Consider the following 26357-nt stretch of genomic DNA (forward strand, 5'->3'; position numbering starts at 1 on the left):
TTCAATTCTTAGATTATCTGTGAGGAGTTTGACTGTTTGTCCCAGGACCACAGGGATTTCCTTTGCGTGCTTTTTAAATATTCACATAGTTTTGCTTGTTACTATTTTAATGAAGCCTTATTATCTCCAAATGAAATGTCAGTGCAGGTAATTGATATATGCAATATTTGCAATGAATGTATTTGCTATTGTTATTAAGTAGTCTGAAATCTCAAAGTCAAATTCCTTGGCTTTCAAACCCCAAACCCCAGGGTGGAAAGTATGCCAGTTAGAGTATGCAGAAAAAGCGATGTTATGATCATTATAGGAAAAACTCATGAGATTTCAACATAGTTTTCCATATTTGTTCATTATACAATTCTGATCTTTCAAGGTGAATCTTGATTTATTTTAATATCCATGCAATAAAATGAGATTTTACACAAATATTGGGCCCAATGAAACAAATTCCAATGGATGTTGAATCCTTGGCAAGGGGTTTTCAGTATAATGCAAAATTCCAGGTGGAAATAGAATTTGCACCTAACCATATTTGTTCCTTACAGAGATGTCATGCTTTGCTGGTTTGATGTATAGTGATAACCGTGTAATTTACCTGAGCTTCGCTAATATATTAGGAAACAGAGCAACTCTTTCTTAATGCAGTGCTTATGGTCTGTGTTGTGGGATGTTGAACTCTACAATATGAAAGATGGTAAATATTGGTTTATATACAGTATAGTATATAGCTTGCTGCAAAGAATATTAGCTTCAGATGTATTATTCCTGGGTAGATATCAATATTCAGTGTAATTTGTGATGTTATCATGATGTAGGTGGTGTTTTGATGGTTAATTTGGTGGTAGGCTTCACCGTCTCTTTTGATTCAAATCTCTAATTTCAATTTTTACTCCAGTTCTAAAGTGATTTACCTAATTACTAATTTTTCAAATGTTTCCCAAGCCAGATTGCTTATCTGAAGTTCATTTTTAACTTCTGACTCTTCCCACAGGTTTTGCAAACTCTGGGAACAGAAACTTACAGGCCCAGCTCTGCATCTCAGTGTGTTGCTGGAATTGCGTGTGCGGAGATCCCCGTTGTGCAATGGCCTGAGCTCATTCCTCACCTAGTTGCAAACGTGACAAACCCTAACAGCACCGAACATATGAAAGAGGCAACTTTGGAAGCCATTGGCTACATTTGCCAGGATATCGTGAGTATTTAGTTTTGCATTTCAGATATATGGTGTCAGCTTGGATATTTCCCCTGAATTTGTTGAAATTCCCATTCAATAAGCTTTTTTGGTGTGGTATATGACCTTAGATTACTTGATTGGCACTCGATCCACTGCTGGTCTTCTACAACTGCTTTCTATACAATGTAATAGTAAAATGAACTTAGTTGGCAAGTTAATCAAATACCATTGTTTGAATTTATAACCCTTGCTGTCAGGAAGAGTGGTAACATGGGAACATAGCCCTGAAAATCCTTCCCTTCAAGTTGTACTCAATCCTTACTTGGAAATGTGCAGCAGTTTCTTGATCATTGCTTGGTCTAAATTTTGGAACAATTCAGTTATAGGAATACCAGCACTAAAAGAATTACAGTGATTTGTAGCAGTCTCTAGGAAGTTTGGGGATGATCAATAAACTTTTACCTCACTATCTTCTAAATTAAAAAGAGGTTTTAAAGAAGATTGTTGAATTAAGGTCAGCAAGCCACGCACGTTAGTGACATTAAAAAACGTCACTAATGAAGCAAATGAATAAAATGAAGCAAGAGGCGAAAAGTGAGGAAATAAAGGCCTCTCGGAGAGAAGCCATTTTTTTAACGGGGGAAAAGAGGCTAGACTGCGCAGGCGCGTGACATAGCGCACCAAAGGTTTAAAAAGGAGAGGAATTTTTCTTTTTTCTCGTAATTTCTTTTAATTGATTCATCATCTAACAAACATTTCCATAAGATGTATTTCAGACATTGTACATATATATGATATAATCATATATATCACAGATCTCAACGGTGTTGATCTGAGGTACACACTTATAGAAAAGAGTGGAGAGAAAAAACAAGCAAAAGGGAAGAACTATGTACAAGTAGGGAGTGATCTTTTCTTTTAACAACATACTCATCGATTTGTGAGAATAAAGTCCAGCCTATTAGGCATTATTTAGTTAAACCATTTTCCCCAGTATGAATCAAATTGTTCCAAATTGGATAAAATTCTCTTACGTTTGATTGGATTTAATAGCCCATTAACATTAAAAGAAATGAATTTTCCTTAGCCATCTGTATTTGTCTGTCAATGTATCATTGAAATTTAGATAAGACTTAATTGATCTACTCCCTGAACAAATAAGAACCAAGAAATAATAATAATAAGAACCAAATAATAACAAAAATGGCAACAAACGTGTGATTCCAAGGCTGAGGTCTCTAATAGATGACCCTGAGTTGAGCTAGAGGAAATGTCTAGCTGTGGGGGGGGATAACCCCTCCTACTTGTGAGTTGAGGGCCCCCATTGCAGTATTCATAAAAGTCAGCGAACAAATCCATTACACAGAAAAGATTTCCCTGTGTACTCCTGCTATATATATATATATATAGATAAACACACGCACACACACACTCTCATATACATACGCACACACATTACATATGTATGTGTGTGTGTGTGTGTTTGTATATGTATATATATATATACTCATTTTGGTGGGGAAAAAGTAAGTGAGCGAATAAAGAATAACAACTAAGTAATATAAAATCCACTTTATAATAAGTATTTCTGGAGTTAGGTATATCACCGTGTACTTCTGCTTTCATTTAGCTTCTCAACATTTTTAAAGTTAGCTAAACTTTATGGCTCTTCTGGAGGGGGTGAGGACTGCCTTTGGGAAACTCCCGGTCTCTTACTGATATATTTCTCTCGGCCTCGTCCCGTCTCCTGCCTTCTCGATTCTCACACTATTTCCCAAGCGGAGCAGGACAGTTCCTCAGTCAGGCTTTCCCTCATTTTGGTGACACTGACAGGCAAACCTCTGGCCTTCATGTCTGTAGCCTCCTCTTCCACCGTCTGGTACAACCGCGTCCCGTTGTCCTAAAACACTCGAAGTTTAGCAGGGTACGGAGTTTGAAATCTAATCTCACTTTGCTTTAGTACTCACTTTACTTCACAGTATTCTTTGCGTTTCTGGAGGACCGCGGGGGGGTAATCTTGGTCGAAATATATTAATTTATGGTCGAAAAATTACCTCAGGCCCTTAGTAGAATCTGTGTCTAGGTGCCTTACCAAAGGAATTTAATTATTATAGAGCGTGGCTTTCTGTCCTGGGTAGGTTTTAGAACCAGCGTGCGGTGCGACCTCTTGATTTCCAGTTCCATAACCAAGGGCAAATCCCCCGCGGTAGCTTTTTGACAAACTCCATCATAGACGAGCCCTCAGCTCCTTCGGGAACATTGAAGATTCTGATATTTTTCCGCCGTGATGTTCCCTCCAGGTCAAGCAGTATCCGTTCCACGTTCTGAACGCGATCTTCCACCTGCTTGATTCGAATCTCTGCCACCACTATTTTTTGGTTAACGCTGGCGAGCTCTGCTTTAATATCATGGAGCTGCTGCTTTATTTCTTTCTGGACTTCCATTATTTCTTTCAGGATTTCGAAGACATTCGCCGCTTCGCCTGAATGAGGCCCAGTAGCCATCTCGCTCACACGCGGTTGGGTCGGAGAGCTGCTCGCTGCACTCCTCTCGTGTCACTTTTTTTATTTACGTTCCTTTTCCCCAATCTTGCCCCTCTTTTCAGTTCAAATCTTTTTTTGAAAAATATTATATTTGATGGGTTAACGGGGCTTAATACGCGTTTTTCCGGAGGAGCCAGTGACTTAAGCTGCCATTCTCGACGATGATGTCACCGGAACCAAAAAAAAACAGGAGAGGAATTTTTCAATGGGCTTTTAAAATTGCAGCAAGAGGCTGAGAGTGAAGGAGTAAAGGAGAGAGAAGCCATTTTTTAAAAACTTTTCAGGGAATAGGGCTAGACTGCACAGGGGCATGACATAGCGCGCCAAAGGTTGAAAAAAAAGATAGCTACATACAGTGGAAATCATTGGAGTGGACTGAAGAAGAGTGGGACAGCTTTGGCTCAACAGGCAGAGGCGAGGTTAGGTCCCTGGGAAGTTTTAGAGTAGAGAGAATGCCAGGCAGGATGTTGGAATGCTCCTCTTGCAGGATGTGGGAAGTCAGGGAGACTAGTCTGGTGTCTCTGACAACGACACCTGCAGGAAGTACATCCAGCTGCTGCTCCTAACAAACCGCGTTAGGGAACTGGAGCAGGAGCTGGATGACCTCCGGATCATTTGGGAGAATGAGGAGTTAATAGGTAGTGATTTCAGGGAGGTAGTTACGCCAAAGGAGCAGCGCACAGGTAATTGGGTTACCATCAGGCGAGGGAAGGGGAAAGGGCAGGCAGAGCGGGGCTCCCCTGTGGCATTTCCCCTCAACAACAAGAATACCGATTTGAATTTGGGGGGGTGGGGAATGACTTACCTGGGACAAGCTGCAGCAGCCGGATCTCTGGCACTGAGTCTGGTTCTGCAGTGCAGAAGAGAGGGAGGAAGAGGAGGAGAGTGGTGGTGATAGGGGATTCAATACTTAGAGGTACAGACAGGAGGTTCTGTGGGCATGACAGAGACTACCGGATGGTTTGTTGCCTCCCGGGTGCCAGGGTCAGGGATGTCTCTGATCGCGTGCACAGCATTCTGAGGTGGGAGGGTGATCAGCCAGATGTCATGGTACACATCGGTACCAATGACGTAGGACGAAAGAGTGAGGAGGTCCTGAAGAGTGAGTATAGAGAGCTCGGCAGGAAGTTAAAAAGCAGGACCTCGAGGTGGTAATCTCAGGATTGCTACCTGTGCCACGTGCCAGTGAGGGGAAGAGTAGGATGCTCTGGAGGATGAACACGTGGCTGAGTAACTGGTGTAGGGGGCAGGGTTTCAGATTTCAGGAACATTGGGACCTCTTCTGAGGCAGGTAGGACCCGTACAAGAGAGGCGGGTTACACCTGGAATACAAGTAGTCCCCAAGTTACAAACATCTGATTTACAGACAACTTGTACTTACGAACCGATGAAGGAGAACACCATCCACCATTTTAAGTTGTTGCCGTTGACACTGTTTAACTTTGTATTTGGCTTATATTTTTCTTAGCAATTCATTCCCTGACCTCCCCCCCCAACGTTCCATTCGGCTGTTGGCGCAGTGAGATCAGCACTGAGCTGGAGAACAGTTTCCCGAGTTCGATCCAGTGACAGGCTGCTCCTGTACCGGGTTGATGTCGAGCGTGCAACTCGACCTCGTTAAAAAAAACACCAGTTTAAATTCCCATGTGGAATATTGTGGAGGATCAAATACCCAAACCCAGCACAGCCCCCACTTGTCCCATTTAACCTGTCTCAGTGTGGTGGAGTTTAGGACCCGGGGAATTCAGTGCAGTGGGTCTTAGGCCCGGCGGAGGTTGGGACCTGCCGCCTGCAGTGTTTCTGTTCCATTGATGGGAAGCGATGACGATTCAAAATAAAGTGGAAATAATAAAGTGTTTGGAAAGAGGTGAAATGCCATCGGTCATTGGAAAAGCTTTAGGTCAACGATTGGAACCATTTTAAAGGATAAATTGAGAACAATGGAGCATATGAAAGGCCCTGCACCGATGTAAGCTACAATTATTACTAAGCAACGCAGTGGTTTAATTATTGGAATACATATGTTTCTTAAGTGTTTTATATGCACAGAAAGGTAAAATATATACTAGGTACTAGGACAAAGTTTTGACGAACTGATGCTAAATAATACCAGATGTACTTGTTCTAACTTACGTACAAATCGGACTTAAAAACGGACTCAGGAATGGAACTTGTACGTAACCCAGGGACTGCCTGTACAGGCGGACCAGTACCCTTGCAGAGAGGTTTGTTAGTGCTTTTGGGGGGGGGGGTTTAAACTAGATTTTCTGGGGGATGGGAACCAGAGTGCCAGAATAGATAGTGGAGCGGGGGTGAACATAAATGATATTAAAGTTTCGTGCAAAGTCACAAATAGAAGGGTTGTGAGTGGTGGTAATATTCTGAAGTGAGTCTATTTCTATGCAAGGGGTATTATGGGGAAGGCTGACGAGCTGAGGACGTGGATTGACAGGTGGCATTATGACATTGTAGCCATTATATTTAGGTATGCTGGCCTTTGCATATGGGAGTTGGGATGTAATGTTAAAATGGTACAAGGCAATGGTAAGGCCAAATTTGGAGTATTGTGTACATTTTAGGTCACTAAATTATAGGAAAGATGTCAACAAAATAGAGAGAGTACAGAGGAGATTTACTAGAATGTTACCTGGGTTTCAGCACCTAAGTTACAGAGAAAGGTTGAACAAGTTAGCTCTTTATTCTTTGGTGCGTAGAAGGTTGAGGGGGGACTTGATAGAGGTATTTAAAATTTTGAGAGGAATAGATAGAGTTGACGTGAATAGGCTGTTTCCATTGAGAGTAGGCGAGATTCAAACAAGAGGACATGAGTTGAGAGTTAGGGGGCTAAAGTTTAAGGGTAACACGAGGGGGAATTTCTTTACTCAGAGAATGATAGCTGTGTGGAATGAGCTTCCAGTAGAAGTAGTAGAGGCAGGTTCGATTTTGTCATTTTAAAAAAATTGGATAGGGAGTTCTGGTGACGTCATCATCGAGAATGGCAGCTTAAGTCACTACCTCCTCCGGAAAAACACGTATTAAACCCCGTTAACCCATCAAATATAATATTGTTCAAAAAATATTTGAACTGAAAAGAGGGGCAAGAATGGGGAGAAAGAATGGAAATAAAAAACAACACTGCTGAGCCTGTGGCCGAGAGGAGTGCAGCCAATGGCTCTCCTACCCGACCACGTGCTAGTGAGGCGGACGCTGGGCCTCGTTCAGGCGAAACGGCAAATTTGATCGTAATTCTGAGAGCGAGAAGGGAGTTCCAGAAATATATAAAGCACCAGCTACATGATATTATGTCAGAGCTTGCCAACATCAATGAAAAAATAGCAGTGACAGAGACTCAAATTGAGAAGTTGGAAGATTGCGTTCAAAATGTGGAACCGATACTGAGTAAGACAATAAAAATATTAAATCACCAAGAAGGTGTTCAACCTTGACTATGGAGCTGGAAATCGAAAGAGTCCATCATGCACTCGTCCCGAAACCTACCCGGATAAACCACGCTCAATAATAATTAAATTCCTTCCTAACAGTACCAAGGTTGAGATTCTACGAAGGGCCTGGGGTAAGAAGAGGGTGTTTTTAGGTGATAAATTAATGTATTTCGTAAGCATAAAGAATACTCTGAAGTAAAGCGAGTACTAAAGCAAAAAAGGATTAGATTTCAAACTCTGTACACTGCTAAACTTAGAGTATTTTATGAAGATGGACAGTGGAAGAGGCGACTACAGACATGAAGGCCAGAGTGATGCCCGTCAGCGTGATCAAACCGAGGGAAAGGTTTGCTGAGGAATTGTCCCACTCTGGCGAACAGTGCGAGAGTCGAGAAGGCTGGAGACGGGAGGAGGCTGAGAGAAACATATCAGGATGAGACTGGGAGTTTCCCAAAGACAGTCCTCACCCCCTCCAGAAGAGCCATAAGGTTTGGCTAACTTTAAAAATGTTGAGAAGCTAAAGGGAAGCAAAAGTAGACGGTGATATAACTATCTCGGGAAATACTTATTAATATGTGGATTTTATATTACTTAGTTGTAATTCTTTATTTGTTCACTTACTCCTTTCCCCCCCCACCAAAATGAGAATATATATATGTGTTTGTATGCAAAATATATGTATATATATCTGTGTGTGGGTGTGTGCATATATATATATAGGAGTACGGGAGTACACAGGGAATTCTTTTCTGAGTAATGGATTTGTTCACTGACTTTTATGAATACTGGAATGGGGGCCCTCAACTCACAAGTAGGAGGGGTTATCCCCCACAGCTAGACATTTCCTCTAGCTCAACACAGGGTCACCTACTAGAGACCTCAGCCTTGGAATCACATGTTCATTGTCATTTTTGTTATTATTTGTGTTTCTTGTTTCTTTTTTGTTCTTTTTTGTTTTGAAGTAGATCAATTAAGTTTTACTCTAATTTCAATGATACATTGACAGATAAATACAAATGGCTAAGTACAAGGTAAAATTCATTTCTTTTAATGTCAATGGGCTATTAAATCCAATCAAACGTAATAGAATTTTATCCAAAATGAAAAAAGAACAAGCCCATGTAGTATATTTACAGGAAACTCATTTAACTGATAATGAGCATAAAAAACTAAAGAGAATGGGCTTCACTAATTTGTTTTTCTCCTCATATAAATCAGGACATAGGAGAGGAGTTGCTACTGTTATCTCAAGTAAGCTAAATTTTCAAAAAAATATTCAAAATGGGAGATAAAGCAGGCTGATATGTTCTGGGAAGGGGGAATATAGACGGAAATTCAGTTTATTTGATATATACGCATCCCTAGGAACTGATAATGGTTTCTTTCAGAAAATTACTGATATTATGGTAGCGGAAACAGAAAGTCTCCTGATATGTGGGGGAGACTTAAATTTACAATTACAACCAAACTTAGACTCTTCCAATAGAAAAACCTGTGAAACAAAAACCTTACATGAGTAAGTTAATATACTTTTTGAGGATGTTGGTTTAATTGATATACGGAGGACCTTTCCCCTACAGAAGGGATTACACTCATCATTCTGCTCCCCATTCTGTATATACAAGGGTAGATTAATTCATAACATTTGGAAAGGACAAAGACAAAATAAACACCTGTGGAATTGGGACAATAGATGTAAGTGACCATGCACCTATATATTTATCTGTTGATTTTGACCTACAACCAAAGAATACTATTTGGAAACGAAATTCAAGTCTACTCAATGATCCGTACTTTAAGGAAAAAATTATTAAAGAAATTGGTCTCTACTTAGAATTCAATGATAATGGAGATGTTTCACCTCTCATTTTATGGGATACTTTTAAGGCTGTCTTAAGAGGGAAAATTATAGCGATATCTTCATATAAGAAAAAAATAAGAAATAAAACATTAGAGGAATTACAAAATAGGCTGAAGGAACTAGAGAATAAACATTAATTGAATTTGACAGGATACATTTGGGGAAATTAAAAGAATTACAAATGAAATTAATAATTTGGCTACGCAAGAAATCAGGAAAAATTTAATGTTTCTGAAACAGACATTATGAAAGTGGATCAAAATCTATGAAAATACTGGCGTGGAAACGGAAAAAAAAAATGATAGCAGGAAGTACAATTCATAGAATTAGGGACCCAAGAACAAAAATGATAAAAAAATAAGCTGTGAAAATCGAAGCTTTTGAAGTGTTTAACAAAACTCTATATTCCAAAATTCCTGGGGGAAGCACAACCCAAATTGACACCTTCTTGAATTCTCTCGAGTTACCCACTTTAAGCGAAGAACAAAATAGAATGATGACTGCTGACATAACTGAAGTTGAATTAAAAGCTGCAGTTAATAGGCTTAAATTAAGCAAGTCACCAGGATCAGATGGGTATATGGCAGAGTGTTACGAAGAATTTAAAAATGAGTTAATTCTTGTTTTACTTTCCACACTGAACTGGCCTCTAAACAAGGCACAAATGCCACCCAGTTGGAAGGATGCAATAATTTTAGCTATATACACACACACACAAAAACACCCCCCCACCCCCCCCCCGGGATGTTTGGCCAGGTGGATTCGGAATTGGCTTGACTGCAAAAGGAAGAGGGTCGTTGTGGAGTGAGTACATTCAAATTGCAGAAGTGGACTGAGAAGTGGCAGATGGAGTTCAACCTGGAGAAGTGTGAGGTGGTGCACTTTGGAAGGACAAAATCCAAGGAAGGTACTTGGAAGTGTGGAGCAGCAGAGGGATCTGGGGGTACATGTCCGCAGATCCCTTATGTTAAAAAAGCTTGTGGGGTGTTAGTTTTCATAAGTCAAGGGATAGAGTTTAAGAGACGCAATGTAATGATGCAGCTCTATAAAACTAGCTAGGCCACACTTTGAGTATTACGTCCAGTTCTGGTTGCCTCACTATAGGAAGAATGTGGAAGCATTGGAAAGGGTACAGAGGAGATTTACCAGGATGCTGCCTGGTTTAGAGAGTATGGATTATAATCAGTTTAAAGGAACTATGGCTTTACTCTTTGGAGAGAAGGAGGATGAGAGGAGACATGATAGAGGTGTACAAGATATTAAGAGGAATAGACAGAGTGGACAGCCAGCGCCTCTTCCCCAGGGCACCACTGCTCAGTGCAAGAGGACATGGCTTTAAGGTAAGGGGAGGGAAGTTCAAGGGGAATATTAGAGGAAGGTTTTTCACTCAGAGAGTGGTTGGTGCGTGGAATGCACTGCCTGGGTCAGTGGTGGAGGCAGATACACTAGTGAAGTTTAAGAGACTACTAGACAGATATATGGAGGAATTTAAGGTGGAGGGTTGTATGGGAGGCAGGATTTGAGGGTCGGCACAACATTGTGGGCTGAAGGGCCTGTACTGTGCTATACTATTCTATGTTCTATACTGAAAGAAGGCAAGGATAAAATGCAGGTCATTTAGACCAATATCCATTCTTAAAGTAGATTATAGATTATTGCAAAGGTACGTAAGTACTATTGTTATGTATTTAGGCAACAATAAATATATGAGTTCGGCAAGGGTTTCTTATAACAAACAACACCTTTATTAAACACAGAAAACAAACCCCCCAAAAGTAAACAAACACTACCGTAACTGGAAACAGCTGCTGGGCGGCAGCCCATACAGTTCTTAAAGTGTATTACAAAAACAGTTCTTTAAAGTGGTATTGCCAAAAGTTCGATATGCTCACAGTCCATTTAAAAGGAGAGACTTTATAGGACGATTTAAATTCTCTTTCACGTCGCTTGCTTCGATCCCCGATGTCGAACTTCCCACGAAGAATTTACGAAACAGAACGGCTTAAAGGCACTGACCTTTCCTTCCTCACTATCCTCAATCCTTTCTGGTAAACCCAGGGATTAACACGAAGATAGTCAACGAAATCCTTCCAAATAAGGATCAAACAAAGGTCGCCCCCGTTTCACCGTAGAAAGCAATTCTCCTCGATCTTTAACTTCCGAACTTCCAATCTTTACTCTCCACTGTCTCGAACTAGCAGAATCGTTGACCTTTTAAACTTTAGGCATTAAATAAAAACTTCATCCTTCAACTAAACTGTGTCATCATTTAAAACACGCAGTGGCATGAAGTCAACCTGGCAAATCCAGCCACGAACTGCCCCTCCTCATAGGGTGGGGGTCTACCTTTTATAACCTGTAAAAAAAAAACCATCACATGATCTCTACTGGCGGGAAAATGACGTCATTCCACCATCACAAGACCATTACCTCAAGTCCAGTATAACTTCAACCTCAGTCATATGACAAGGGCACCACTGTCATGTGTCACGAGTATGTAACACTATTGATAACTCATGGGTGAAATTGATTCTTAAAATATGGAAAACTACTAGAAAAGAATTTAATTTAGAGGGAGATATTGCAATTCTTAAATGACTCGGATTTTACACCAAATAAATTGGATGCTAGATTTAAGGACTGGACTGCTAAAGGAATAACAGTTCTTTGCAACATAATGAAAGAAGGAACACTGTTCAGTTTTGAAATGCTTAAAGAGAAACACTTTATAGAAAAACGTGATTTTTATTGGTATTTACAGATGCGACAATATGTTAATAAGACACTTAAAAATGTGACCAAGGCAAATACATGTTTGATAGAGCTCTTTAGAAGCATATAATTCAGATAATGGTAGTAGAACCATTTCAAGCATGTATAAGGGATTGTCAAATCTTAAAACACATTTGACTTCATACATTAAAACAAAATGGGAGAAGGAATTGTATAATTGTATCTGAGGAAGAATGGACAACAATAAGGAGATATCAATGGAAGTGTAGCAGTTCACAGAAATGGAGGGAGTTTGGATAGAAAAACTTGATAAGATATTTTATTACACCCTCTCAGAAATCCCATTATGATAGTAACCTCACTGTTTGCTGGAGAAATTGTGGAAATCAGAATGCAAATCATTATCATATTTTTTGGTACTGCCCTGTTATCAAAAACTATTGGAGGGGGATACACAATGCCCTACGAGACATCTTTAAATGTGAAATACCCTTAGAGAGTAAGACCATATATTTTGGATATATACCTCAAGAATGGTTGAAATGATAAATATTTAATGAATATACTGTTGGCAGCTGGTAAAGAAGACTTTTACTAGGAAATGGTTATCACAGGAGACCCCAACTTTAAATGCTTGGATGGAAATTACAATGGACATTTACAAAATGGAGAAGATAACAGCATCTGTTAATCATAAGATGTAACAATTTGATTCATACTGGGAAAAATGGTTTAACTACATAATGCCTCATAGGCCTTATTTTATTCTCACAAATCAATGAATCTGTTGTTAAAAAAAAGATCACTCCCTACTTGTACATAGTTCTTTCCTTTTGCTTGTTTTTTCTCTCCACTCTTTTCTATAAATGTATACTTCATATAAATATTTTGTAGAGATTTGTGATATATATGTAGAATGTCTGAAATACATCTTATGGAAATGTTTGATGAACTTCAATAAAAAATAAATTACAAAAATTAAAAAAAAAATTGATTTGGTATATGGACAGGAAAGGATTGGAGGATTATGGGCTTAGTGCAAGTCGGACGGACTAGGTCAGAGTAAGTGTTCGGCATGGACTGGAAGGGCGGAAATGGCCTGTTTCTGTGCTGTAATTGTTATATGGTTATATTAGTGAAACTTGGCTACAGGAGGGACAGGACTGGCAGCTTAATGTTCCAGGGTTCCGATGTTTCAGACGTGATAGAGACAGAGAGGTGAGCGTGGGGGAGTGGCATTGATAGCCAGAGAAAATGTTACAGCGTTGCTCAGTGAGGACAGATTAGAGGGCTTGTCTACAAGGCCATATGGATAAGGCTAAGAAACAGGAAAGGTATGAAATGGGGTTGTATTATAGACTAGCCAATAGTCAGCGAGAATTGGAGGAGCAAATCTGCAGAGAGGTAGCAGACAACTGCTGGAAATATAAAGTTGTGATAGGGGATTTTAATTTTCCATGTATTGATTGGGACTCCCATACTGTTAAAGTTCTAGATGGGTTAGAGTTTGTAAAATGTGTTCAGGAATGTTTTCAAAATCAATATATAGATGTACCAACTAGGGAGGATGCAATATTAAATCTCCTATTAGGAAACTGGTTAGGACAGGTAACGGAAGTGTGTGTTGGGGAACACTTTGGTTCCAGTGATCATAATGTTATTAGTTTCAACTTGATCATGGATAAAGATAGATCTGGTCCTCGGGTTGAGGTTCTAAACTGGAAAAAGGCGAAATTTGAAGAAATGAGAAAGGATCTAAAAAGCATGGACTGGGTCAGGTTGTTCTCTGGCAAGGATGTGATTGGTAAGTGGGAGGCCTTCAAAGGAGAGATTTTGAGAGTGTGGAGTTTGTATGTTTCTGTCAGGATTAAAGGCAAAGTTTATAAGAATAAGGAACCTTGGTTCTCTGATAAAGAAGAAGAGAAAGATATATGACGTGTATAGGAAACAGGGAGCAAATAAGATACTTGCGGAGTATAAAAAGTGCAAAAAAATACAAAGAAATCAGGAGGGCTAAAAGAAGACATGAGGTAGCTTTAATCAAAGTGCTTCTACAGATATATTGAGAGCAAAAGTATAGTAAGGGATAAAATTGGTCCTCTTGAAGTTCAGAGTGATCAGCTATCTATGGAATCAAAAGAAATGGGGGAGATCTTAAATAGCTTTTTTGCATCTGTATTTACTGAGGAATTTAAAAGGTCGGTATCTACAGGTGAGGTGCTGGAGGATTGGAAGATAGCTCATGTTGTTCCGTTGTTTAAAAAAGTTTCCAAAAGAAATCCAGGAAATTAGAGGCTGGTAAGTTTGATGTCGGTAGTAGGTAAATTATTGGGAGGAGTACTAAGAGATTGGATCTACAAGACAGGGGCTTATTAGGGAGAATAGCTTTGTGTGTGGTAGGTCATGTCTAACAATTCTTTTAGTTTTTCGAGGAGGTTACAAGGGAAGTGGATGAAGAGAAGGCTGTGGATGGTGTCTATATGGTCTTCAGTAAGGCTTTTGACAAGATCCTGCATCGGTTAGTTAGGAAAGTTCAGTCACTGGATACACATGGAGAGGTAGTAAATTAGATTAGACATTGGCTCAATGGGAGAAGCCAGAGAGTGGTAGTGGAGGATTGCTTCTCTGAGTGGAGGCCTGTGACTAGTGGTGTACCACAGGGATCAGTGCTGGGTCCATTGTTATTTGTCATCTATATCAATGATCGTGATGTTAATGTGGTAAATTTGTTCAGCAAATTTGCTGATGATATAAAGATTGGAGGTGTAGTGGACAGTGAGGAAAGTTTTCAAAGCTTGCAAAGGGATCTAAACCGACTGGAAAAATGGGCTGAAAAATGGCAGATGGAGTTAGTGAAGGAAGGAAGTACCACGGTAGAACTTACAAGGTAAATGGTAGGACACTGAGGAGTGCAGTAGAACAGAGGGATCTGGGAATACAGATACAAAATTCCCTAAAAGTGGAGTCACAGGTAGGTGAGGTAGTAAAGAGAGTTTTGGTACATTGCGCTTATAAATCAAAGTATTAAGTATAAAAGTTGAAACGTTATGGTGAGGTTGTATAAGACATTGGTGAGGCCGAATTTGGACTATTGTGTGCAGTTTTACAGGAATTACAGGAAGGATATTAATAAAGTTGAAAGAGTGCAAAGGTTTACAACGGTGTTGCCAGGACTTGCGAAATTGAGTTATAGAAAAGGGTTGAATAGGTTAGGACTTTATTCCCTGGAATATAGAAGAATGACGGGAGATTTCATAGAGGTGTATAAAATTATGATGGGTATAGATAGAGTGAATGCAAGCAGGCTTTTTCCACTGAGGCCAGGGGAGGAAAAAACCAGAGGTCATGGGTTAAGGGTGAAGGGGGAAAAGTTTAAAGAGAACATTAGGGCAGGCTTCTTCAGACAGAGAGTGGTGGGAGTGTGGAATGAGCTGCCAGATGAAGTTGTAAATGTGGGTTCACGTTTAGCATTTAAGGAAAACTTGGACAGGTACATGGATGAGAGGTGTATGGAGGAATATGGGCCAGGAGCAGGTCAGTGGGACTAGGGAAAAAAATGGTTCGGCACGGCTAAGAAGAGCCAAAAGGCCTGTTTCGGTGCTGTAATGTTCTATGGTTCTATAATGCTTGTAAACTACGGAACACGTATCTCATCAGAGCCTCATCAGCAATTCAAAGTTGATTATGAGCTATGTGTTCCATATTTTTCAAGCATTATTTTTTGTATCACCCTTACAAAAAAATAAATTGTGTCAGATTGAAAAATCAGATTAGTGTTGTTACGAATGAGGAGCAAATCTGATGGACAGAAGGGTCCAGAATCGCCAATGCCCGCCCCCCCCCCCCTTTTTGAGAATCGCAAGATCGCTATTATTTTGGGTCTGAAACCAGGAAGTGAGAGAGATACACAGCATGTCAGTAATGAGAGAGACACAGGAACAGCAAAGGCAGTTGATATAGACCCCGCAGAATACACAAGGTTTGGAATGTCTCCTGACAGAAGCGGAACGGAACCATTGATTACTGCTATTGTCTCTTGGAGAAGGAATTGTGTATTGAGTACTGTACTAATCATTGAAACCCCTCGGGACAACCAGAGTAGGCTGGTTGAGGGATTGCATCATCCCAACCTGATTGACATCTGAGACCCCATGAATGAGGATAAAAGAGGGGTCTGGGGAACAACCCTCAGACACACCAGGAGAAATGCTAGAAAACCAGTGACAGTGTTTTATAGCGAAAGCCGGTGGGAGCTCGTGTGTGTCCTCCCTTGCCTGGGTGACGAGCTCATCACAGAAGAACAGTTTAGCTAAAGGAGAGGTCACACTTGAACGGCCACAACAACGAGACACCAACGGATTGAAATCATAAAGGAAGGTTGGAAAAACCTGTAGCGGTAACTGTTCCCATTCTTCTATCTCTCTCTCTCTCCAACAATTGCAACACAGCGACAAACAAACGATGTCTGTGTGAACTGAAGCAAACTTTATAATTCCATTGGACAATTCATTATCCCCTAGACAACGATTGAGCTTATTTCTTATTGATTATTATTATACCCGCACTTTTATGTTTAGTGTTGACGACGTATATTATCTGTATATTTGTATTGATATTATTTTTGTGTATTTTTACTAATAAATACTGTTAAAAATAGTATCATCAGACTCCAACGGATGTCTCTATCTTTGCTGGTAAGTAACCCAGTTATGGGGTTCATAACAACTTGGGGCCTCGTCTCGAGATTTGTACCAAATTGGAGGGCCAGAAAATCGGGCTTTTAAGTCCAAACTTGGATCTGGTTGCAAGGGTAACCAGACGGGAAACCAGCAAAGATGGACATAGACGAATTTATAAAGCACCCGACTCCGGGGGCGCTAGAGGCTGCCACAAAGTCGGACTTGGTAAATATTGCGAAAGGACTAAATCTCACAGAGGTGAGGTCGCCAAAGAAAAAGGGGGAGATGCGGAGGGCCATAACTCAGTATTATATTGAGAAGAATGTGTTTTCGGCTGAGGTATTGGAAAATATCCCTGAAAAGGTACCAGCTAGTGGGACGGCTCAGAGTTGGAAAAATTAAGGTTGGAACATGAAGTTAAGATAAAACAGCTGGAAGCAGCTGAAAAGGAGAAGGAAAGAGCTGAAAAGCGGAGGGAGTATGAGGAGAAGGAGAAACAGAGGCAGCAAGAGCTGGACATGGAGACGTTAAAGAAAGAGAGAAGAGCTCTAGGGCCAGATCGAGAGGAGGGGTTTAATGTTAGTAGGGAGTTTAGGTTAGTACCTCCGTTCGAGGAGACGGATGTTGATAGCTATTTCTTGCATTTTGAAAAGGTGGCAGTGAGTCAAAAGTGGCCCAGAGATCAGTGGGTGGTGTTGTTACAAAGTGTGTTAAAAGGGAAGGCACAACGGGCATATGCAGGCGTTGTCTGTGGAGGAGGAGGAGTCTGAGAATTATGAGGAAGTAAAACAGGCCATTCTTCAGGCCTACGAATTGGTACCTGAGGCCTATAGACAAAAGTTCAGAAATTTAAAGAAAGGGTGGAATCAGACGTATGCAGAGTTTGCCTATGAGAAGGGTGTGCTCTTGGATCGTTGGTGTGCAGCAGAAATGGTGGAAGAAGATTTTCGGCGACTCAAGGAGTTAATTCTGATTGAGGAATTTAAAGGTTGTGTTTCGGATGATATCCGGATGTATTTGAACGAGAACCCGAATAAGTCCAAATCTGAATTTGCCAGGTTTGCAGATGAGTATGCCCTAACCCACAAGACAAAGTTTTCCTCGAAGAAGAGTTACCAGAAAGACCATAGGAATGGTAGAGAAAGCCCGCCAGCTGAGGCAGAGATTCAACCGGGAGCTAGTGGTAAAAGTAAGGAGGAAGAAAGGCAAGACGGCAGGAGGGGTCCTGGCTTGACCTGTTTTAATTGTGGAAAGGTTGGTCATATTGCATTCAAGTGCTTTGCTCCAAGGAAGGAGACAGGAAAAGGGAAAGCAGCAGTCCCTACAGGCAGTATTGAGTCGATCAGTAAATCGACGAGAAAGCCCCAGGTAGACAGAATACGAGAGGGGCCTGAGAAATCTATTTCAGAAGGGACCGTGTTGGTGGAAGAGGGAGAAACACCAGCTCCAGTGCGGGATCTGGAGAGATACTGGAGCTGAGCTGTCATTGATTTTCAGTAAGGTACTAGATTTTGGTCCTGAGACGGGAGAGGTAGCTTTGAGAGGCATAGGAAAAGGGACATAGGCTGTGCCTTTGCATAGGATCATTATAAATTGTGATCTGGTATCTGGGCCAGTTGAAATAAGGGTACGGTCAGAATTACCGGGGAGAAGGCATGGACGTCCTTGGTAACGATTTAGCGGGTGGTGACGTGTGTGCAGCAGTGAAGCTGACGAGCCAGCCTGTAAGTGTTGAGGACCCGCTCATAGATACCAAGATCTATCCCACATGAGCGATCACTTGCAGCATGTCGAGAAAGACAGCTGAGAACGAGACTAGTTTAAGTGAGACCTGTGTGGATTTGACTGAGACATTTTTACCGACTCTGTACCAAGAGGGGTTAGAGGGTGATAAAACGGAGAATAGGGAGGTGAAAGAGATTAAAGGAGAGGAGGTAGACCTACCCTTAGCCAGGAGGAAATTTATAGAGGCACGGAGTAAAGATGAGAAACAGATAAGGCTGTTAGAAGGTCCAGGGTTGGACATGGATGATCTGTCGGGCTTGACAGAACTGTTTGAAGAAGTTGAAAATTTTAAAGGTGTTCCCGATAATGAAATGAGGATGAAAAGGATGCCATTACCTTGAAGGAGTCTGCTGGGTTGGCAGATGAGGTTGTTTAAGCCCGTAGGGTTGAGTTTGTTCCGGAAGGGAGTTGCCCAGAGAGTAACTGGGAGGATCAGGGGAACTTAGAATTTGAAAAGGGGACGGGTATTGAAAGCCTGGAAGAGGCAGATGTCCCGTTTGAGTGTGTTCAAGATGTGGATGCACGTGGTACTGAACCTAGTAATGAAATTCAAGAAAAGTCTGGGGTATCTGATTTAGTTAAAAAGGAATGCAGTCCTTGTGGGTCAGATGGACTTGGTTCAGTGAAGAAAGGGTTAACCTTGGTAATAGTGGGCGGTGAGAATTCCCAGTTGTTTGTGTTTGAAGGTGTGTTAAAAGTTAGTGAGGAGATAAAAGGTGGTGATGTGGATATTATTATTGAAGGAGAAGGGAAAAGTGTAGCTTCTAAGTTGAATGAAGAAAATTTAAGGTCTGGATTGGTGTCAGAAGCAGTAACCAGGCTGAAGGAACAATGACTTGTTAACACAGTGCCTGCGAATCAATTATAGTTTGATTTGGAATGTAAAGGTGCCCCACGCACTAATGTTGTTCAAGGGTGTGCTGTGAAGAGGCAGAATTTGAAATGTTGTTTGGACAAAGAGGGATCGCTTGCAGATATTAAACTGAAAACCAATAGAATGAAGGGTCCTGAAGATAAAACGACTTGCTTAAAAATAAAGAACTGTGCGGAAGTTCAGAAAATGGTCTAAGTTTGGAAAACATTGTTGATAAAATAACTCCTATGAAAGGAGGATGCAAAAGCCTAGTCTACACTGGTATACAAGATAACCACGTGGGAGTTAACCGGAAAAGGGGCGAGGGTTGACGGGATGCCACTTTAAATAACAGGATCTGGTTTTAAGAGATTTCGACAAAGCATGTAAGTAATAAAGACAACACCATGGAAGGTTGACTGTTAAGTTTGAAAGCAAAATAAAGATTAGTATTTGCATAGACTTTTGTAATATACATGTAAGCTAAGATCATAACTCTTTAGTTTTGTTTTGCTGAAGCAATGGAATAAAAAAATAAGTGGTTATTAAATTGGAGTCTGATGCTACAGGAATTTATTAAGGTACAACATATTAAGATATTAAAGGAAGTGACAATGTAATCGCTAACTGTTTAGATGCTGAATTGAATGTATAACTGTAATACTCTGTAGTGAAAAAAAACTCTTTTGTATTGTGTTAGATTCTGCAATTCTGTAAGACTCTGTAGTAGTTAATTTTTACCTGTGGCAAAAATCCTTAGAAAGATGGGGGTGTTACGAATGAGGAGCAAATCTGATGGACAGAAGGGTCCAGAATTGCCAATGCCTGCCCCCCCCCCCCCCCGCCCCTTTGAGAATCGCAAGATCGCTATTATTTTGGGTCTGAGACCCAGGAAATGAGAGAGATACACAGCATGTCAGTAATGAGAGAGACACAGGAACAGCAAAGGCAGTTGTTATAGACACTGCAGAATACACAAGGTTTAGAATGTCTCCTGACAGAAGCGGAACGGAACCATTGATAACGGCCATTGTCTCTTGGAGAAGGAATTGTGTATTGACTACTGTACTATTCATTGAAACCCCTCAGGGGTCAACCAGAGTGGGCTGGTTGAGGGATTGCATCATCCCAACCTGACTGACATCTGAGACCCCGTGAGTGAGGATAAAAGAGGGGTCTGGGGAACACCCCTCAGACACACCAGGAGAAACTCTAGAAATCCAGTGACAGCGTTTTATAGTGAAAGCCAGTGAGAGCTCGTGTGTGTCCTCCCTTGCCTGGGTGGCGGGCTCATCACGGAAGAATGGTTTAGCTAAAGGAGAGGTCATACTTCAACAGCCACAACAACGAGACACCGACGGATCAAAATCATAAAGGAAGGTTGGCAAAACACTTAGCGGTAACTGTTCCCATTCTTCTATCTCTCTCTCCCAACAATTGCAACACAGCAACAAACAAACGATGGCAGCCTGTGTGAACTGAAGCAAACTTTATATTTCCATCGGACAATTCATTATTCCCCTAGACAACGATAGAGCTTATTTCTTATTGATTATTATTATACCCACACTTTTAGGTTTAGTATTGACGACGTATATTATCTGTATATTTGCATTGATATTATTTTTGTGTATTTTTACTAATAAATACTGTTAAAAATAGTATCACCAGACTCCCAACGGATACTCCTATAAGTGACCCAGTTACGGGGTTCGTAACAGTGTAACCAGGTAGCATCAATAATTGATTATGCATAAATAGCTGTGCAAATGGAGTGCACTACATGAATTTTAAAGATTTCTATTGTGGCCTAGGAAATGCTAAGCAACCATTGACTTTTTCAGGATCCTGAACAACTGCAGGACAAATCAAATGAAATCCTTACTGCAATCATTCAAGGAATGCGCAAGGAGGAGCCCAGTAACAATGTAAAGTTGGCTGCGACAAATGCACTGCTCAACTCCTTGGAATTCACTAAAGCTAACTTTGACAAAGAGGTAAGAGGCTGATATTAATGCTGTGAAGAAGGTAGTAGCTATTGATCAGCATCCCAGACATGATTTATTGTGTACAGTTGATCTTGGACTGGCCAATGTACATCTAGTATAGGTGTTATGGCATCTCCCTCTTCAATATCCCCTAATCTCCTCCTTTCCAGTTAAGTAATAATATTGTTGCTGACCTGAAATCTGTGTTGAGAAGTCATGCACCACACTGATCTCTTGATGAAATTCAGTGAATTAAAGCTGAGACTTCTTGGCTAGATAAAGTTTTTGTGCTGACTAAAACTCTCTTGTAGTGTAATATGACATGGAAGATTGGAAGTGAAATATTTACCCCAAAATTAACAATTTAAAATTTTTATTGACTTTATCATACTATAAAGATACACACAAATTTTTTTAATGAAATGGCTGGTTTCTTTTGTAAACCTGTTCCATTGAGTATCTTGTTTCCTAATTCCTTTGCGTTTATTACATTACTGGAAGCTATTGGTTTCTAATCGTAATGACATACATTAGCCGTGTTCTTAAGATAGATTAAAGTTGTTTTCCCAGTGACGTCATCGTCGAGAATGGCAGCTTAAGTCACTAGCTCCTCCGGAAAAACGCGTATTAAGCCCCGTTAACCCATCAAATATAATATTTTCCAAAAAATATTTGAACTGAAAAGAGGAGCAAGAATGGAAATTAAAAAAGCGACACTGTGGAGCCTGCGTCCGAGAGGAGTGCAGCGAGTGGCTCTCCGACCCGACCGCGTGCTACCGAGGCGGCTGCTGGGCCTCGATCAGGCAAAGTGGCGAATGTCTTCGAAATCCTGAAAGAAATAATGGAGGTCCAGAAAGAAATAAAGCAGCAGCTCCATGATATTAAGTCAGAGCTCGCCAACATTAATCAAAAAATAGCAGTGGCAGAGACTCGAATCGAGAAGGTGGAAGATCACGTTCAAAACGTGGAACGGATACTGAGTAAGACAATAAAAATAATACATCACCAAGAGGATAAACTGCTTGACCTGGAGGGAAGATTACGGCGGAAAAATATCAGAATCTACAATGTACCCGAAGGAGTGGAGGGCTTGTCTGTGACGGAGTTTGTTGGAAAGTTACTGTGGGATGCGCTGGGTCTTCTGTGGCTATGAAGCTGGAAGTCGAAAGAGCACACTGCACGCTCATCCCAAAACCTAACCAGGATAGAAAGCTAGGCTACAATAATAATTAAATTCCTTCGGTACAGCACCGTGGAGATTCTATGAAGGGCCTGGGGTAAGAAGAGAGTGTTTTTAGAGGATAAATTAATATATTTCAACCAAGATTACCCCCCTCTCCACGGCCCTCCAGAAAGGCAAAGAATACTCTGAAGTAAAGTGAGTACTAAAGCAAAATAAGATTACATTTCAAACTCTGTACCCTGCTAAACTTCGAGTGTTTTATGATAAAGGGACGTGGTTGTATCAGACAGTGGAAGAGGCGACTACAGACTTGAAGGCCAGGGGGTTGCCCATCAGCATGACTAAAACAAGGGAAAGCCTGGCTGAGGAATTATCCCACACCACTTGGGAAATAGTGCAAGAATTGAGAAGGTAGGAGACGGGAGGAAGCCGAGAGAAGTAAATCAGGAAGACACCAGGAGTTTCCCAAAGACAGTGCTCAGCCCCTCCAGAAGAGTTATAAGGTTTGGCTAACTTTAAAAATGTTGAGAAGCTAAACTGAAGCAGAAGTACATGATGATACACCTACTTCAAGAAACACTTATTATTATGTGGATTTTATATTACTTAGTTGTAATTCTTTATTTGTTCACTTACTCCTCTTTCCCCACCAAAATGAGAACATATATATATATATATATATATATATATATGTGTGTGTGTGTGTGTGTGTGTGTGTGTGTGTGTGTGTGTGTGTGTGTGTGTGTATGCTTTTATATATATGAAGAGTATACAGGGAAATCTTTTCTGTGTAATGGATTTGTTCACTGACTTTTATGAATACTGCAATGAGGGTCCTCAACTCACAAATAGGAGGGGTTATCCCCCACAGCTAGACATTTCCTCTAGGTCAACGCAGGGTCATCCACTAAGGACAGCCTTGGAATCACACGTTTGTTGCCATTTATGTTATTATTTGCGTTTCTTGGTTCTTATTTGTTCAGAGAGTAGATCAATTAAATTTTATTGTAATTTCAATGGTACATTGACAGATAAACACAGATGGCTAAGGACAAGGTAAAATTCATTTCTTTTAATGTCAATAGGCTATTAAATCCAATCAAACATAAGAGAATTTTATCCAAAATGAAAAAAGAACAAGCCCATGTAGTATATTTACAGGAAACTCATTTAAGTGATAATGAGCATAAAAAACTAAAGAGAATGGGCTTCACTAATCTGTTTTTCTCCTCATATAAATCAGGAGATAGAGGAGTTGCTATTCTTATCTCAAGTAAGCTAAATTTTCAAAAATTATTCAAAGTGGGAGATAAAGAGGGCAGGTATATTCTGGTAAGGGGGAATATAGATGGCAATTAAGTTATTAAATATATACACACCCCTGAGAAGTGATACTGGTTCCTTTCAGAAAATTACTGATATTATGGTAACAGAGACAGAAGGTCTCCTGAAATGTGCAGGAGACTTAAATTTACAATTACAACTAAACTTAGACTCTTCCAATAGAAACACTTATGAAACAAAATCTTTACATAAGAAACTTACTACACTTTTTGAGGATGTTGGTTTAATTGATATGTAGAGGGACCTTTTCCTGACAGAAGGGATTACACTCGTTATTCTGCTCCCCATTCTGTATATACAAGAATAGACTATTTCATAACACTTGGAAAAGACAAAGACAAAATAAACACCTGTGGAATTGGGACAATAGATGTAAGTGACCATGCATCTATATATTTATCTGTTGATTTTTACTTACACCGAAAGAATACTATTTGGAAACTAAATTCTACTCAATGATCCGTACTTTAAGGAACAGATTAAAAAAGAAATTGGTCTCTACTTAGGATTTAATGATAATGGAGAGGTTTCACCTCCCATTTTATACTCTGAAGAGGGAAAATTATAGTGATACTTTTATATAAGAAAAAAAAAGGAATAAAATATTAGAGGGATTACAAAATAAGCTGAAGGAACTAGAGAAAAAACACAAATTGAATTTGGCACAGGATACATTAGGGGAAATTAAAAGAATTAAGAATGAAATTAATAATTTGCCTATGCAAGAAATCAGGAAAAATTTAATGTTTCTGAAACAGAGACATTATGAAAGTGGATCAAAATCTATGAAAATACTGGTGTGGAAACTGAGAAAAAAGATAGCAAAAACTACAATGAATAGAATTAGGGATCCAAGAACAAAAATGATAAAAAAAATAAGTGAAATTAAAGAAGCTTTTGAAGTGTTTTACAAAACTATATTCCAAAGTTCCAGGGGGAAGCATAACCCAAATTGACACCTTGAATTCTCTAGAGCTATCCACTTAAAGCGAAGAACAAAATGGAACGATGACTGCTGATATAACAGAAGTTGAATTAAAAGCTGCAATTAATAGGCTTAAATTAAGCAAGTCACCCAGATCAGATGGGCATACGCAGAGAGGTACAAAGAATTTAAAAATAAGTTAATGCCTGTTTTACTCCCCACAGTGAACTAGGCTCTAAAAAAGATACAAATGCCACCCAGTTGGAAGGAAGCGATAATCTCAGCTTTACCGAAAGAAGGCAAGAATGAAATGGAATACAGGTCATTTAGATCAATATTCGTTCTTAATGTAGATTATAGATTATTTACCTGCATCATGGCCAAATGATTAGAGGAGTTTCTACCCATATTGATACGTAACGATCAGACAGGTTTTATACAACAACGCCAGACACAAGTCAATATATGAAGGACACTTCACATTATGGATCATATACAAAAAAAAATGAAACAAAATTAAGTGTGGATGCTGAAAAATCATTTGATTCGGTTAATTGGAATTTTCTTTACAGAGTTTTACATAAATTTGGTTTCCAAAATTATTAAAACTATACAGACACTATATGACAATCCTACTGCTAGGATTAAAATCAATGGATATTTCTCAGATAGTCTTACCCTAGACAGGGGCATGAGACAGGGTTGTGAATGGTCACCACTACTCTTCGCGTTATATCAATACATCAGACAAAATGAAGATATCAGGGTAATTACTATTAAAGGGACAGAGCATAAATTGGCTTGTTATGCGGATGACATTTTGATCTATCTAGGGCAATTAACATACTTTGCCTAAATTGATACAATCCTTTGAACAATATGGTCAATTATCAGGATACAAGATCAACATAGATAAAACCCAATTACTTTCATATTACTATAGCCCACCAAGAGAAATTGAAAATAGATATCACTGGGCATGGCATGCAAAGTCTTTCAAATGATTTGTCAAAATTATCAATGTAATTATCAGCCTTTATATAAAAAAATTAAGATGTGGCAAGATGGAACCTGATTCCTTTTTTCAGTCTCAGTTCAAGGATTCTATTAAAATGAATATACTGACCAGACTGTTATATCTCTTTCACACCCTACCAATAGAGATGAATCAAAATCAATTCAATGAATGGAACAAGATGTTATCAAGGTATATTTGGCAGGGTAAAAGGCCTAGAGTTTGTCTCATAACTTCGCAATTAGCAAAGGAAAAGGGGGGATGGGGCCTATCTTCTCTTAGAGATTATTATTTTGCAGCACAGTTGAGAGCTGTGATATGTTGGTGCAACCCATCATATGACGCTCAATGGAAAAACATTGAGGAGCGGGTACTTCCCATCCCCATACAAGCAATTTTGGCTGATAACAATCTGCAAAGGTACATAAATACTATTGATAACCCATGGGTGAAATTGACTCTTAAAATATGGAAATCTACTATAAAAGAATATAACCTAGAGGGAGATATTGCAATTCTTAAATGACTCGGATTTTACACCAAATAAATTGATGTCCAGTCCATTGAATTTAAGGACTGGACAGCTAAAGTAATAACAGTTCTTTGCAACATAATGAAAGAAGGAACACTATTCAGTTTTGAAATGTTTAAAGAGAAACACTCATTAGAAAAGCAAGATTTTTATCGGTATTTACAGATGCAACAATATGTTAATAAGAGGCTTAAAAATGTAACCAAGGCAAATACATGCTTGATAGAGCTTTTTCGAAAAGCATATAATTCAGATAATGGAAATAGAATCATTTCAAGCTTGTATAAGGGGTTGTCAAA

The 26357-nt window shown here is 39.8% G+C and overlaps 1 protein-coding gene across 1 annotated transcript in view; it reads left to right on the forward strand.

The window, feature by feature from the left end:
• LOC132385331 (importin subunit beta-1-like) overlaps nt 1-26357 on the forward strand; it is a 70064-nt gene that overhangs the window by 5228 nt on the left and 38479 nt on the right. The window contains exons 4-5 of the mRNA XM_059957352.1: nt 992-1192; nt 20916-21068. Of these exons, the coding sequence (XP_059813335.1) occupies nt 992-1192; nt 20916-21068 (354 nt within the window). The remainder of the gene's footprint in view (nt 1-991; nt 1193-20915; nt 21069-26357) is intronic.

The sequence above is a fragment of the Hypanus sabinus genome, chromosome Y (assembly GCF_030144855.1).
Source record: "Hypanus sabinus isolate sHypSab1 chromosome Y, sHypSab1.hap1, whole genome shotgun sequence".
NCBI lineage: Eukaryota > Metazoa > Chordata > Chondrichthyes > Myliobatiformes > Dasyatidae > Hypanus > Hypanus sabinus.